Source organism: Triplophysa rosa, linkage group LG21 (genome assembly GCF_024868665.1).
Source record: "Triplophysa rosa linkage group LG21, Trosa_1v2, whole genome shotgun sequence".
NCBI classification, from domain to species: Eukaryota; Metazoa; Chordata; class Actinopteri; order Cypriniformes; family Nemacheilidae; genus Triplophysa; species Triplophysa rosa.
The window spans coordinates 21,021,202-21,033,468 of record NC_079910.1 but is presented as its reverse complement, the minus strand read 5'-3'; the positions used below and the strand labels follow the sequence as shown (position 1 = coordinate 21,033,468).

The following is a 12,267-nucleotide window of genomic DNA, read 5'->3' as shown; positions in this document are numbered from 1 at the left end:
AAATCTCATTCTAATTAAAAAAGTCATTGTTTTTTTCAGCAGGGATGGTATTTGCAGTAAAACCACAGTATCCACAAATTTACCATTTTCTAAATATAGGAACCATACTCCAATTAATAATCTTTAGTAAAACCACAGCAACTAACATACCATAGTTTCATTATACTAGCTATAGTTTATGTTTGTAGTTAAATTATGGTAATACAAATGGTAATAAATCCAACAAACACATGGCTTCTACACTTTACTATTTACAAGAACCTTACTACTTACTGGTAAATTGCTGCTAAAACTGGTAAAGGGAATATACAAAATAAAAGAACACTGCTCATAAATACATAGGCCTAGGGGGCTAATGAGGATAATTAGGCTAAATGATCATACAGGATTATATCTAAACTAAACATATATGTGCTAAACATATAAAGCTCTTAAAGGAGTTCCTCACTGCAAAATTTGCCCCCATTGACTTTCCATAGTAGGAATAAAAATTACTATGGAAAGTCAATGGGGGCAAATTTTGAAGTGAACTACTCCTTTAATACAACTGATACTGTGAGCTACTCGGTGTATTCAGTAGGTTGCTTCAGAGGCATAAGGTATACGACAATAAAACAATGCACAGCTGACATAAAGGAAATTTACTTTTAATACTTGAGTACTTTTAAAAGCACGTACTTCTGTACTTTTACTCAAGTAAGAATCTGTCTTTACAACTTTTACTTGTAGTGGAGTAATATTGACCAGTAGTATCTGTACTTTCACTCAAGTAAGGAAGTTGTGTACTTCGTCCACCTCTGATCGTGACATGTATCTGCCTGAAACGGCTTCTGAAATTAGATAGAAATATAGGGCGGGCGTTATTTTGCTTTATAACCACTTTATAACCACTGCATTACTGTGTAAAACACTTTTTTTCCTGTTTGATTTCATGGTGACTTTAAGAATTGGCTGAAATAAAAGATCATTAAAGTCTAAGTGTAATAAAATGTCATCTAAAAGCTTGTGGCGAGAATTTGTCTGGCCATCGACTCCCCCTTTTGGACACACTATCTGGTGCTCTCAGGGACACAGAGGACGAGACATGAGAGACAGAACAAACTGATATTAGCGTAGAGGCCTCTGTTACTACAGTAAATGCTCTTGTGACACTCTTGCCAGGTAGACAGGTTGAATGAGACAGGTTACAGTTATGCAATCTGGTTGAAGATTAATTGTCTAATATATTCAATAATAGTGATATCCCTACTGACAAGGGCACTAATCATGTCACTAATTCCACTATGATATGTTATATACGCGTCAACAAGATATGTTAAAACATTAATGTTGTATATGTAGGCTGTACTGTGTTGTTTCTTTTATTTATTTATGTGTGTTTGTTATATGGTAAAAAAAACATTAATGTTGTTGTCCATTTAATTCAATTATTTGTTAAGACTTGTTTCTCTTCCATCCCTGTCAGTTGTGGATGAAAATTCAAATGTAAAGCCGGAGGAGTCCATCATCTATCTGCCCGTTGTTACTGAATATAGAGTGGGCCGTCTCAATCCACAGAGTCGCTATCGGTTTTACCTGAGGGCTCAGAACAGTGCTGGTGCTGGAGAATTCATAAAGAAAGAGGGTGAAACCATGCTGGATGGAGGTAACGCTGCATATGTGATATATATTTTCAGCTTTGGACTGTTAAACGAGCTTGTAATATTTAGTTTAGTCTGGCACTTTTTCTTCTCCAGAACCCCCATCTATACTCTACATATTGACTGGTGTGAAGACCGTCAACCTCAGCTGGGTGCCCGGAGACAGACAACGAAACGTCGCCTTTAGCTTCCGTTACCAGAGAAACAGTGAGTTTTATTCAGATTGAGTCCAGTAACACGTGAGGGCAATACCTAGCCAACACGTTTCAGGACTTCCTTTTTACATACAAAGTGCCCTTTTTCCACCCTGTTTTTATTCTCTGACTGAAAAGCTCTGCTTTGTGTGTTTGCCCTTTAAAGAGTAAATATTTTGTGATTTTGAAGGCACTACTTTGCTTTATGGAGTGTCCAACAACAAGTTTACGTACATACACCGTGTAAAAAAACATTCATTTTATAATTATAGGCAGTTATTATTACCTCACTTCTTAACTGACTCAAATGATACGTTCTGTGATTCATCTGTCTAATCCCCTCCTTTCTGTCAGCCTACTCTGATCAGATTGGTCAGATGGTCTACTCTGCTGTGATTGGTCTACTGCATACTGCGTCGCAAATGGAACGTAGGCGGCATTACGCAAATCCAGTGGTGGAAAGAGTACTGGAAATTTGTACTTAAGTACAAGTACTGTTACATTGCTGAAATTGTACTTAATTACAAGTAAAAGTACTGGTGTTAAAAAAGTAATTGAGTAAAAGTAAAAATTACTCTTCTCAAAGTACTAGTTACTCGTTACTTTTTAGGCGGTGTTATTTATTGAGTTAAGAATAATTATTAATAATCAAATTTGGAGATTTATATAGAAAATAGCTACTTATAACAAAACACATCTTTACCTTACTGATAAAGCATAACTTGATACAACTCAGACAAAATAACCATTCAATGTGTTGTTCTGTCTGTCTGTCTATTATGAGCTCAGTTTTCCATGTAAAATTATTTATGCACTTCCAACACTGTTCAATCATGTGTACTTGGCCCCACAATGCAGAAATTAATACACAAGAGCCCAAAGTACTGCATGCAAAAAATGCAAAACATTTGTAACCTAAACTGCATTGGATGAGCATTAACAGTCATATCTGTAGAGGAGCTGGCTGATCAATAACTCAACCTCAAGCCATCCAAGATGTATGTGACATTATTTCTTAGGTAGAACAATAAAGATTTTTACCTGGAGTTGTGGTCCATGGGTTTTCATGCTTCATGTCTTTAAAAGTTCAAAATACAGATAGAGGCAACATAAAAGTAATCCCTGCAGCTTCTTTCGATGTATTAATGACGTCTTATTTAAGCGAGTTGATCAAACTGTGCAAGAAACTGAACGTTATTTACAACATTATAACTGGTAATGCACAGTTTGCAAAACTGCTTCGCATGCGTTCCAATCGCATTATGTTCCCTACTCACTTACTGTATAAGGGCAGAGCACTTAGTGTAGAGACTTTGGAGAGAGATGGACAATTTTACCTCATGATATAGCCGTTTGGATGAAACTTGGCGAGCGGAGTGATACAGGAACTCAGTATTTCTCCATATCTCAGACAAGCCTTCGTATTGTGTCCCTTTCCCGCAGTGACTTTCAAGTGCGCAAAACCGCCGTTTGATACGCGCCCTGCCTGCCGCACACGTTCCTCCTCCATGATTAAACTAAATTGGCGGCAGATGTCTTGAAATCTGTGTGACGCAAGTTTTCTATACGCGATTTGAGTGGACGGGGTCACGTGACGGGACTGATTATTCTCCTTAGCCAATCACATGAAAATTAAACATATAAATTAGCGACGACAATGTGAGGAAAAGTACCGATACTGTCATGACAGAAACACAGGATGACCCAAGTGCGGTGAAATCCGAAGGCTTTTATTTAACAACAGGCAGCAAGTCAGTAGAGGAAAAAACCCAACCGCGAACGTGCTGTCCGCGGTGGTGAGAACTTGGGTTCCCCAGAGGGGTTGAACACGGCGACCCTAACAGAGGATAGGTCTCCGACGATAGGATGTGGAGGGAATCATCTGGGGACCTCACTCGGACCGGGACCCGTGCAGATAGTCTGGAGGACGACAATGATGAGGAAGGAAATCCGGATTCCTCCAGCGAGTAGCTGCCTGAGATCCAAAAAGGTCGAGATGAGCGCCAACGAGAGCTGCCGGGAAACAGGAAGAATACAGACGAGGTAACAGGAGAGGATAAATGACTATACTTGACGAGACAAGACTGTAACTAAGACTAAGACACGACTAAGAGAAAACACTTCTTCAGACGAGCCGCAGCGTCTGGGGCAGTCTGAAACTGGCTATCACAAGCAACGATCAGACAACAGACAAGAGACACAGAAGGAATATAAGGGGAAACATAATGAGACTGAAAAGGTTGTCAGGTGAGGGGTAATTACGGAAACGAGTGTTAATGAGTAACGTGTCTGCAGGCATGTAGGTGCGGAGGGGAAAATCTCCAGTGCGGGAAAGCCTAAGGAGACACGAGGGCGGGGTGAAATACGCAGACACCGAGCACGCGGTCAGCCGGCGGTCTTCCACGTGCTCGACAACAACAACACAACCCACGTGCAGATAATACCCCGACCAGACCCAGGCCGTGACAGATACAGCACTAAAAATGTACTCAAGTAAAAGTACACTGTTTTTAAACTACTTTAAAAAGTACATTTCCTGAAAAAAACTACTCAGTTAAAGTAATTTGAGTATTTGTAATTCGTTACTTTACACCACTGAGCAAATCTGACCCGGAACTGAAATTAGAACAACAGACAACTCACTCGTTTGATTCAGAGTCGACTCCTTTTTTTCCCAAGCCAATAACTTTATTATTCGCTTTACAGCTTGGCAGACTGCTTACATTCACACACAGCAACATTACACACTGCATGAAATGCAATTTTATAGACTATAATAGTATAAAAGTAATAGTTACTCTTTAAAGGTGCGTTCAGACCGCCAGAGTCTGTGTCGCTGTGTGTCACTAGTCTGTTGCTACGAGGTGGTTAGAAGGCGTTCCTAGCTTTGGTTGCTCTAGTAACATTTACAAACAAACCCTACAGTAGCTGACGAAAGACGGATGACGTGAGCTCCGCTGCTTTACTCCTATTGGTAGTCGCTCCCGAAAGTCACTCATCATTTGCGTAGAGTTGAGCAAATCTCAACTTTGTCGTGTCACTAGATACGCCCACTTCCTGTCGCCAACGGTCACTGTTGCTCGTGTCGCCTGCTCTGTATTGAAATGAATGATATCGCCTCACTTTGTCATTGATGTAAGACATAACCACCCACTTTTATGCTTGAAGTTTGCCCCCTAAATAGTGCACATACTCAGTGTTGCCAACTTGGCAATTTGTCGCTAAATTTAGCAACTTTTCTGTTTTGGCTTTTTTGTTTGGCGACTTGTTTTTCAAAAAGCGAATTAGTGATACATTCTGCTTCACTTCTACTGCCCAGCAAGAGTGAGTTTTTGCTTTCCCAGTGCAGGACCGCCTCTCTCTGTGTCTACTCTGTTCAGTGAGCTAAGTTCAGTGAACACATAAGTTTATGTTCATGTTGCGGTGTACTGGTGTTCAGTGGTTAAAAAGTTGAATTAAACGCACAACGTTTTGTAGCTCCAACCCTAATCAAACACACCTGATTCAGCTAATCAACATCTTCAGGATTACTAGAAACTTCCAAGCAGGTGTGGTTTAGAGCTGGTTGGAGCTAAGCTGTGCAGAGCTGCGGCCCTCCAGGAACTGAGTTTGACACCCCTGAGCTACAGCATTAGACCTAGCCTCCACACAGTCATTTCCCTTCAGACATAATATCAGCGTGGGACTTCACATGCAGCAGCACCTTGGCCGCACATGGCCTCCTTCCCACAAACTTTTATGCTAGCATATCATTCTTCCCGCCCAAACCTAGCGGAACATACCAACAATAGGGGTGGATTGACACTCATAACAAAGAATCAGCATCACAGCTATCACATACACATTTAAACATACAGAACAGTACAAGCATGATCAGAAATATTATCGTAACGTAACAATACACAAATTCCAAGCGGAAAATGTCATAGCCTACTTAACTGTGCCTGACAATAAAATAAAAACTAAAACTTTATTTTGTGTGGTTGAACAATGTGCATAGTTCAAATATGCAAAAGATCAGGCACCTTAGTGACCTTGTTACTATGGTAACATCAGCCCCGAGACCATTACATTGACATTTATGTATTTGGCAGATGTTTCTATCCAAAGCGACTTACATTCCGTGATACTATACAGTTGTTTACATTGAGTGTGTGCAATCCCTGCGATCGAACCCATGATCTTGGCGTTGCTAGTGCTATGCCCTAATCACTGAGCTACAGGAAAGCAGTTGATCACGCAAACACCCCTGTCATGAGGTATCAAGTCCAAATGTCGTAAAAGGGACAAATCTTAGAATGTCAAAATCCAGCATTCAAAAGCGTTGTGTATTTGTCCATATGTCATTGACATTCAGTTTCTCGCAGTAGAGAACACTTTCCTTTTGAATTCCCTTCTCCATATTACTTATTCTCTGTCAAGATTGAAACACAACTTGACAGGCTCCCAAAACAATAACACTCCATCCTACTCGGCGTGATGTAGCTTTTTTCTCGCTGAAGGGCTCCAATGGTCCGGAGCATTTTAGTAAGGTTAATACGTAAACGTTATAAAACCCAAAGTCATCAATGATCATAACTTGTGAGTCTCATCTACGCACAGTGTAAAAACAGGCAAAACTACAACTCCCATCAGCACTGTGCCGTGCTATTGTTTTCCGACCTTTAGTGCCTTTAAATCCGTTTTTTACCCATGAGAGCAAAGTCATTTCTTAACAGACATAACATCAGTCTGTTGAGAAAACACTGTGTTGTGTAATCTTATAATCTATGTGGGAGGTGCTCCATCGGATACAGACAGATGTGGTGGTGTTTCATCTCACCAGTGTTTGTTTCTCTGTGTATGTTCTAATGACAGTGAGCGGAAGTGAGTGGGAGGAGTCAGAGCAGGTGAACTCCAGCACGGCGTTTTTTCAGCTCCAGGGTCTTCAGCCGGAAACTTCATATCACCTTCAGATCCAATCTGGAAACACTACACATGAATGGACATTTCAGACTATCAAACCAGGTAGAGAGCCATTCAATGCCACATTTATGTTTCACTTTTTTACTATATTGCATTGTTTCAAAGCAGCTTTACACGCAAAAAGAGAACAGAGAAACTAGAAAATGTTTATGTATATAATAAAACCCCTTGACTAAGTCAATGTGTGCAGTCTTCCTGTGAGATACCAAAACCACCTTGTGAGAAATCAGACTGAGCTGAGAGGGCCAGTTCTCCAACGTATAAGAATGATTGAGGATTTTATTTTGGTTTAAATATGTTGGGTATCAATACTTTAAACAGAGATTGGGATAGAGGTTTGTAATTCATTTGTATTTATTTATTGAGAAAAGGACTGAGAGCAGTTCGCTCTGTGGTTTTTCACACTTGTGTACTGCATGTTTTTCTCATGTGACGTGTGTTTCTCAGTGATGGGGGAAGTGGCCAGTGGTTTTGCGACTCAAGCCTGGTTCATTGGACTCATCTCAGCCGTGGTTCTCCTTCTGCTGGTTCTCCTTATTCTGTGTTTCATCAAGAGGAGCAAAGGAGGAAAGTATTCAGGTAACACGCACACACCACTTCACATTTTATAGATATTTTTCACGATAATCTTGACTAGTTTGTTTGAAATGGGCCTTCGGTGTGACAGATGTTCATTTCATGTCAAGTGCCACATGACAGTGGGCTGAACATAAACCTTTGAAAGAGCTTAGTTAGTACATATCCTTTCTACGCACAAACACGTTTTTAAGAATGAAAAATGATCTGTGCTACTGAATCTTCTGGAGCGGTTCGGTGTGCATTATGGATTTTGAAAAAACGTTCTTTGTTGTGTTCCAGTGAAAGAGAAAGAAGAATGTCAGGCCGAGCCCGGAGCTCGCACAATGAAGGACGATGCATTTGGAGAGTACAGGTCAGTCCATCACGTCATGACCCTGGATTGTCAAGATCCAGTCTACCTCTCTGTGTCTCACGTCCTGATGCTCTTGTCATGGGTTTGGTTCATTGTGTCACGTGTTCTTTGTTTTGCTTTGGGTTGGAATCCTGACGTGTCCTGTGGCATGTTGTATGTTGCCGGTTGCAGTGATTAAGCTTAAGAAGGTTCATTGGTTTCAAGCCGAGGTAAAAACCTGATGAAAATCGCTTCACTCTGAGCAGAATCAGTATTTGAAGCTTCCTTCTAAAACATTACCATTTAAAAAAAAAAACTATCAGTAATGAATAATACCAGTGAATTGTGTTATTTTACTTAAGCCTATACCTTACACCATTTTTACACAAATTTCTAGAAAATAGTCTTGCTATCGCTTGCTATTAATGTATCACAGGACAATTAGATGTTTTGGACTTTTCATATGAGTAATTCTGACAGACAGGATTTGTCTTGATCTTGACCCGTCTAAATGAAAGTCATTGACACTGGTACTGAGCGCTTATCATAGACCCAGTGAGTTTCTTAACATTCCTCAAAATGTGCATTTGCTGTCTCGCATTAAGCACAGAAGTGCAGCAATAATAATTAATAATAATTTGTTACATTTATATAGTGCTTTTCTAGACACTCAAAGCGCTTTACATGGAAGGGGGAATCTCCTCAAGCACCACCAATGTGCAGCATCCACCTGGATGATGCGATGGCAGCCATATTGCGCCAGAACGCCCACCACACTTATTGGTGGAGAAGAGACAGAGTTACCAAGCCAATGAGTTCATGTGGGGATGATTAGGAGGCCATGATGTGTAGAGGCGAATGGGTGAATTTGGCCCGGAATGCCGGGGTTACACCCCTACTCTTATTCGAAAGACATCCTGGGATTTTTAATGACCACAGAGAGTCAGGACCTCGGTTTAACGTCTCATCTGATGGACGGAAACATAAATATCTTTCCATCATGCCTCTAAACGTAATGTTTCTAAACATGTTTTAGGTCGGTTAAATAGTACATTTGATTGATTTTTCTTTGTGGTTGGAATAGAAAAAGCATTCACATGCTCCAAGAACTGGTTATTACAACATGTGAGCTCCCGGTTTGTACCACCTGACCTCAGCAATGTCAAGCAGCCAAATTAAAATATTAAAAGAAATAAGAAACTAATGTTATTTGTTAAAAATAATGTTCTTGTTTAGAATGATCAGACATGTTTTTTTTGTGAAATAATAATTCATGTGATGTCATGACAATTTGTGTGGTTAGTTGTCATAAAATTGCAACGTATCGTAATGATGCTGAATTGGGTTTCATTTTCTCAAAACAAGTCAACAGTGTGTCTGCTGTCACAGAGTGTGTGTGTGTGTGTTTACTGACACGCTAGTGATCTCTCTCTCTCTCCCGTCTAACATCTCTCACGCTCTCACGTGCACACAGGTCTCTGGAGAGGTAAGACGGGCACACATTGATTGATCTTTGGCTCACTTTACTCACTAGAGAGAGTAACGTCCTTCTGTCTCTCTGTCATCAGTGATAATGAGGACAAGCGCTCCATCATTCAGCCGTCCATCTGCGAGAGCAAGCACAGCAGTAATGACAGTCTAGCTGACTACGGAGACAGTGTTGACATCCAGTTCAATGAGGACGGCTCGTTTATCGGCCAGTACAGCGGACGAAGAGATCCCCAGAGCCGCGGGGGGCACGAAAGCTCGGGCGCCACGTCTCCGATGAACCCCAACATGCCGCCGCCCAGCATGAGTTTCCCCAACTCTGTTACAGGCATCCTGGGGCCGAATTGAGGCCGCAGGCCCCGACAGACTGATACGAGGACCATCCCATGCTACACGACACTGCCCCGATGGTATTAGAAAGGATATTGATGATTCCAGAACGTACAGCCACTATCACATGTCCGCAGACATGCTACACCGCTCACACACACACGGATAGCATCTGCCAAACATTCCACACCCATGTCCATGCCATTCCCCGAAAAACTGTTTACGCTTTCTCCGAGTTTACAACGGGTCGCTTATTTCACTGAATTCTGTCGCTCAGCTTCTGTAGAACGAGGTTAGAAAGCCACAGACGGCAGAACAGATCTGGGCTTCGTTCATGACACAAATCTTTGTAGCGGGTAATGAAATGGGATCCATTTTTCTCAACTCCAGTTCTCTGAATATTTTAGATGTCTCTCTCAATGAAACACTTCCTTTCGGAATGTTAGTTAGGCTCCCTATTTAACTCACTAACAAGCTTTCATACAGACAGACATCTAGAGCCTTCTGGTGGGGGGGGACTGGAATTGAGAAACTCTGGTAAAGTTGTCGTCATTGGTTGCTTTAGCAATGGAAGCTGTACGTGCCTGCTGTTCATTGTCGTTTCACCATATCAGATAAGACAAACCGCTCGCGCCTTAGCTATTTATCGCCACGTCGCATTGATTATGTAGAGAGTAAGCGAGTCGATGGAAATCCTTGCACTACTTTGTATGGCTACTTTATGTAAAGGTCAAGTGGCAAATGAGGAAAAACGACATAAAGAACTCAACCAGACAATTCAGGCTAGCATCCCAAAATCCCATTTCAAATCCGGCGGGTGTTTGATTGTTAATACTGCAACTAGACTTGAGTATGCCAAACATGCCATTCTCCTGCCTGTCTGAACAATGCCTTGCTATGGAAGAAATCAGGTCATATCGCTGTACAGTGACACGATAAACCGTTGTCTTAATGGCTGAAAATAGCAAGTCCTTTCATTATGATTTGATCCCATTGTCCTCTGTAGCATTGTTTTGTCTGATTTGAATTTATTTTTTTAAATGAAACACATCTAATATATTTTGCTGTAGAATTGAGTTCGATTTTATCTTGATGTCTCATTTTATTTTGCTTTTTGATACATTATATGTGTACGCCGTTATGATTCTTCTAGTTATGTCAGAGGAATCAAAGATCAGGATGAACCACACATCATTTGTATTGTTGTATTGTAAATGTGTCATTTTTTTATAAGTACGGTGTTTTTTGGTGATATGTCAAAGCCTGTGGAACTGCACAGTTACACTGAAGCCAAACATCATGGTGATTTGACAGAAGGCCATTTGGTGCAGTAACTAACAGCATGAGATATGCCTCTTGTGAAAACTCGCTGGTTGTGGCTTAAAGCCTGTCGTATTGCCTTACAGAAGTCCTGCGCTTGCAAATAATAATAATAATATCATTCATTCGGTGCGATTATGCAAATTTATTACTAACAACCTGTAATAGTTGAAATATATTCGATGTCCTCTTTGTCTTATATCATCACTTGTTCTTTCTCGTGTCTGTATGTAATGAATGAAGATCTGAGTTGAATATAATGCGTGAATATAAGTCCAAATGAACAAACTGAATGCGTCTCATATTCTGAATGTAAGTAATCATTAGCTATTATCTTTTGGTATTTGCTTAGTTTTCACATGACTATAATATTTATATCATATCCATGCTCATAGAGAATAGTCTTAGTGCTTTAGAGCATTTTTGTTTCCTATTATCTCGCTTAGTCTGACCGTTAGATTAGAAATCATTAGAAACCGGTCAGGAGAACAAAGCAAGTTTTTCTTGATTGGGAAGCGCAGTGGTGATGTCATCAGGAGCAGAATGACAGTTGTGTGTGAACATGATCCACTGGTCCTCTCTTACGAACGCCAGGTGAAACTGTACCGATGAAGGTCATGCTGAAAAACTGCTGTTGGGATTCGACCTGTTTATCTTGAAATTCTGTGAATGCAAACACAGCAGATCTGATGATGGCTTTGTTAGTACAAGCGAAACCACCCAGTGATGCTCCTGTCAGTCACCGTCCTTCCCCGCCTCCCCCTGATATCGTATGGAACTTTTTCTTACCTCTGCCTGCATTTTTGTTTTTGATAAAAACACTGAAAAGACAATAAAGAGTGATATTTTAAAACAATAACACAGCCTCTATGAGCAACAGTGTGACGAGAGATGATGGCTTATGTACAGAAATAAGGTTTCGAAGTCAGTAAGCATTGCCTCTTTACTATCTGCTTCTTGAATCATGTGCTGTATCTAACACAATGGAATAAAATGACATGGATTACGCAGAAGATAATGTGTCCTTTTCACTTCATAAAATACTCTGTATTTCACCTGACTGAATAAAATGCACAGCTAGAGAGAAGAAAGAAATAATCACTTGACTTGATTGAAGACACGACACAAACCACTGAAGACTAAATGACAGCAAACACACAGACCAGTAAATCATTCTAACAGACTAACAATGCTTGAACTCAACGTAACATATATCATATTATATGAGGATATATACAGGTATACAGTACAGTATATACATTGTACAGCTCAATGATGGAGAGAGTCAACACATTCCTCTTCTTTAAATCCATTCCCATGACAAACTTATGCTGTGATATTCCAACTGTCCAGTCAAATCTCAGTCGCTTTGTTTTTTTTACTATTATAGAAGGGTGCTGCACTGCAATATACTGTCATA

The 12,267-nt window shown here is 40.5% G+C and overlaps 1 protein-coding gene across 3 annotated transcripts in view; it reads left to right on the top strand.

Moving 5' to 3' along the window:
- Positions 1 to 11,921, top strand: part of l1camb (L1 cell adhesion molecule, paralog b) — an 80,915-nt gene extending 68,994 nt beyond the window's left edge. Inside the window, exons 22-28 of one of the 3 annotated variants that reach the window (XM_057363118.1) lie at positions 1,466 to 1,645; positions 1,737 to 1,847; positions 6,692 to 6,841; positions 7,247 to 7,378; positions 7,658 to 7,730; positions 9,184 to 9,195; positions 9,278 to 11,921. In XM_057363118.1, coding sequence (XP_057219101.1) covers positions 1,466 to 1,645; positions 1,737 to 1,847; positions 6,692 to 6,841; positions 7,247 to 7,378; positions 7,658 to 7,730; positions 9,184 to 9,195; positions 9,278 to 9,545 — 926 coding nt within the window. In that variant the 3' untranslated portion in view covers positions 9,546 to 11,921. The remainder of the gene's footprint in view (positions 1 to 1,465; positions 1,646 to 1,736; positions 1,848 to 6,691; positions 6,842 to 7,246; positions 7,379 to 7,657; positions 7,731 to 9,183; positions 9,196 to 9,277) is intronic. The other 2 variants (XM_057363116.1, XM_057363117.1) reach the window with 2 other exon arrangements.
- The last annotated feature ends 346 nt before the right edge of the window (positions 11,922 to 12,267 follow it).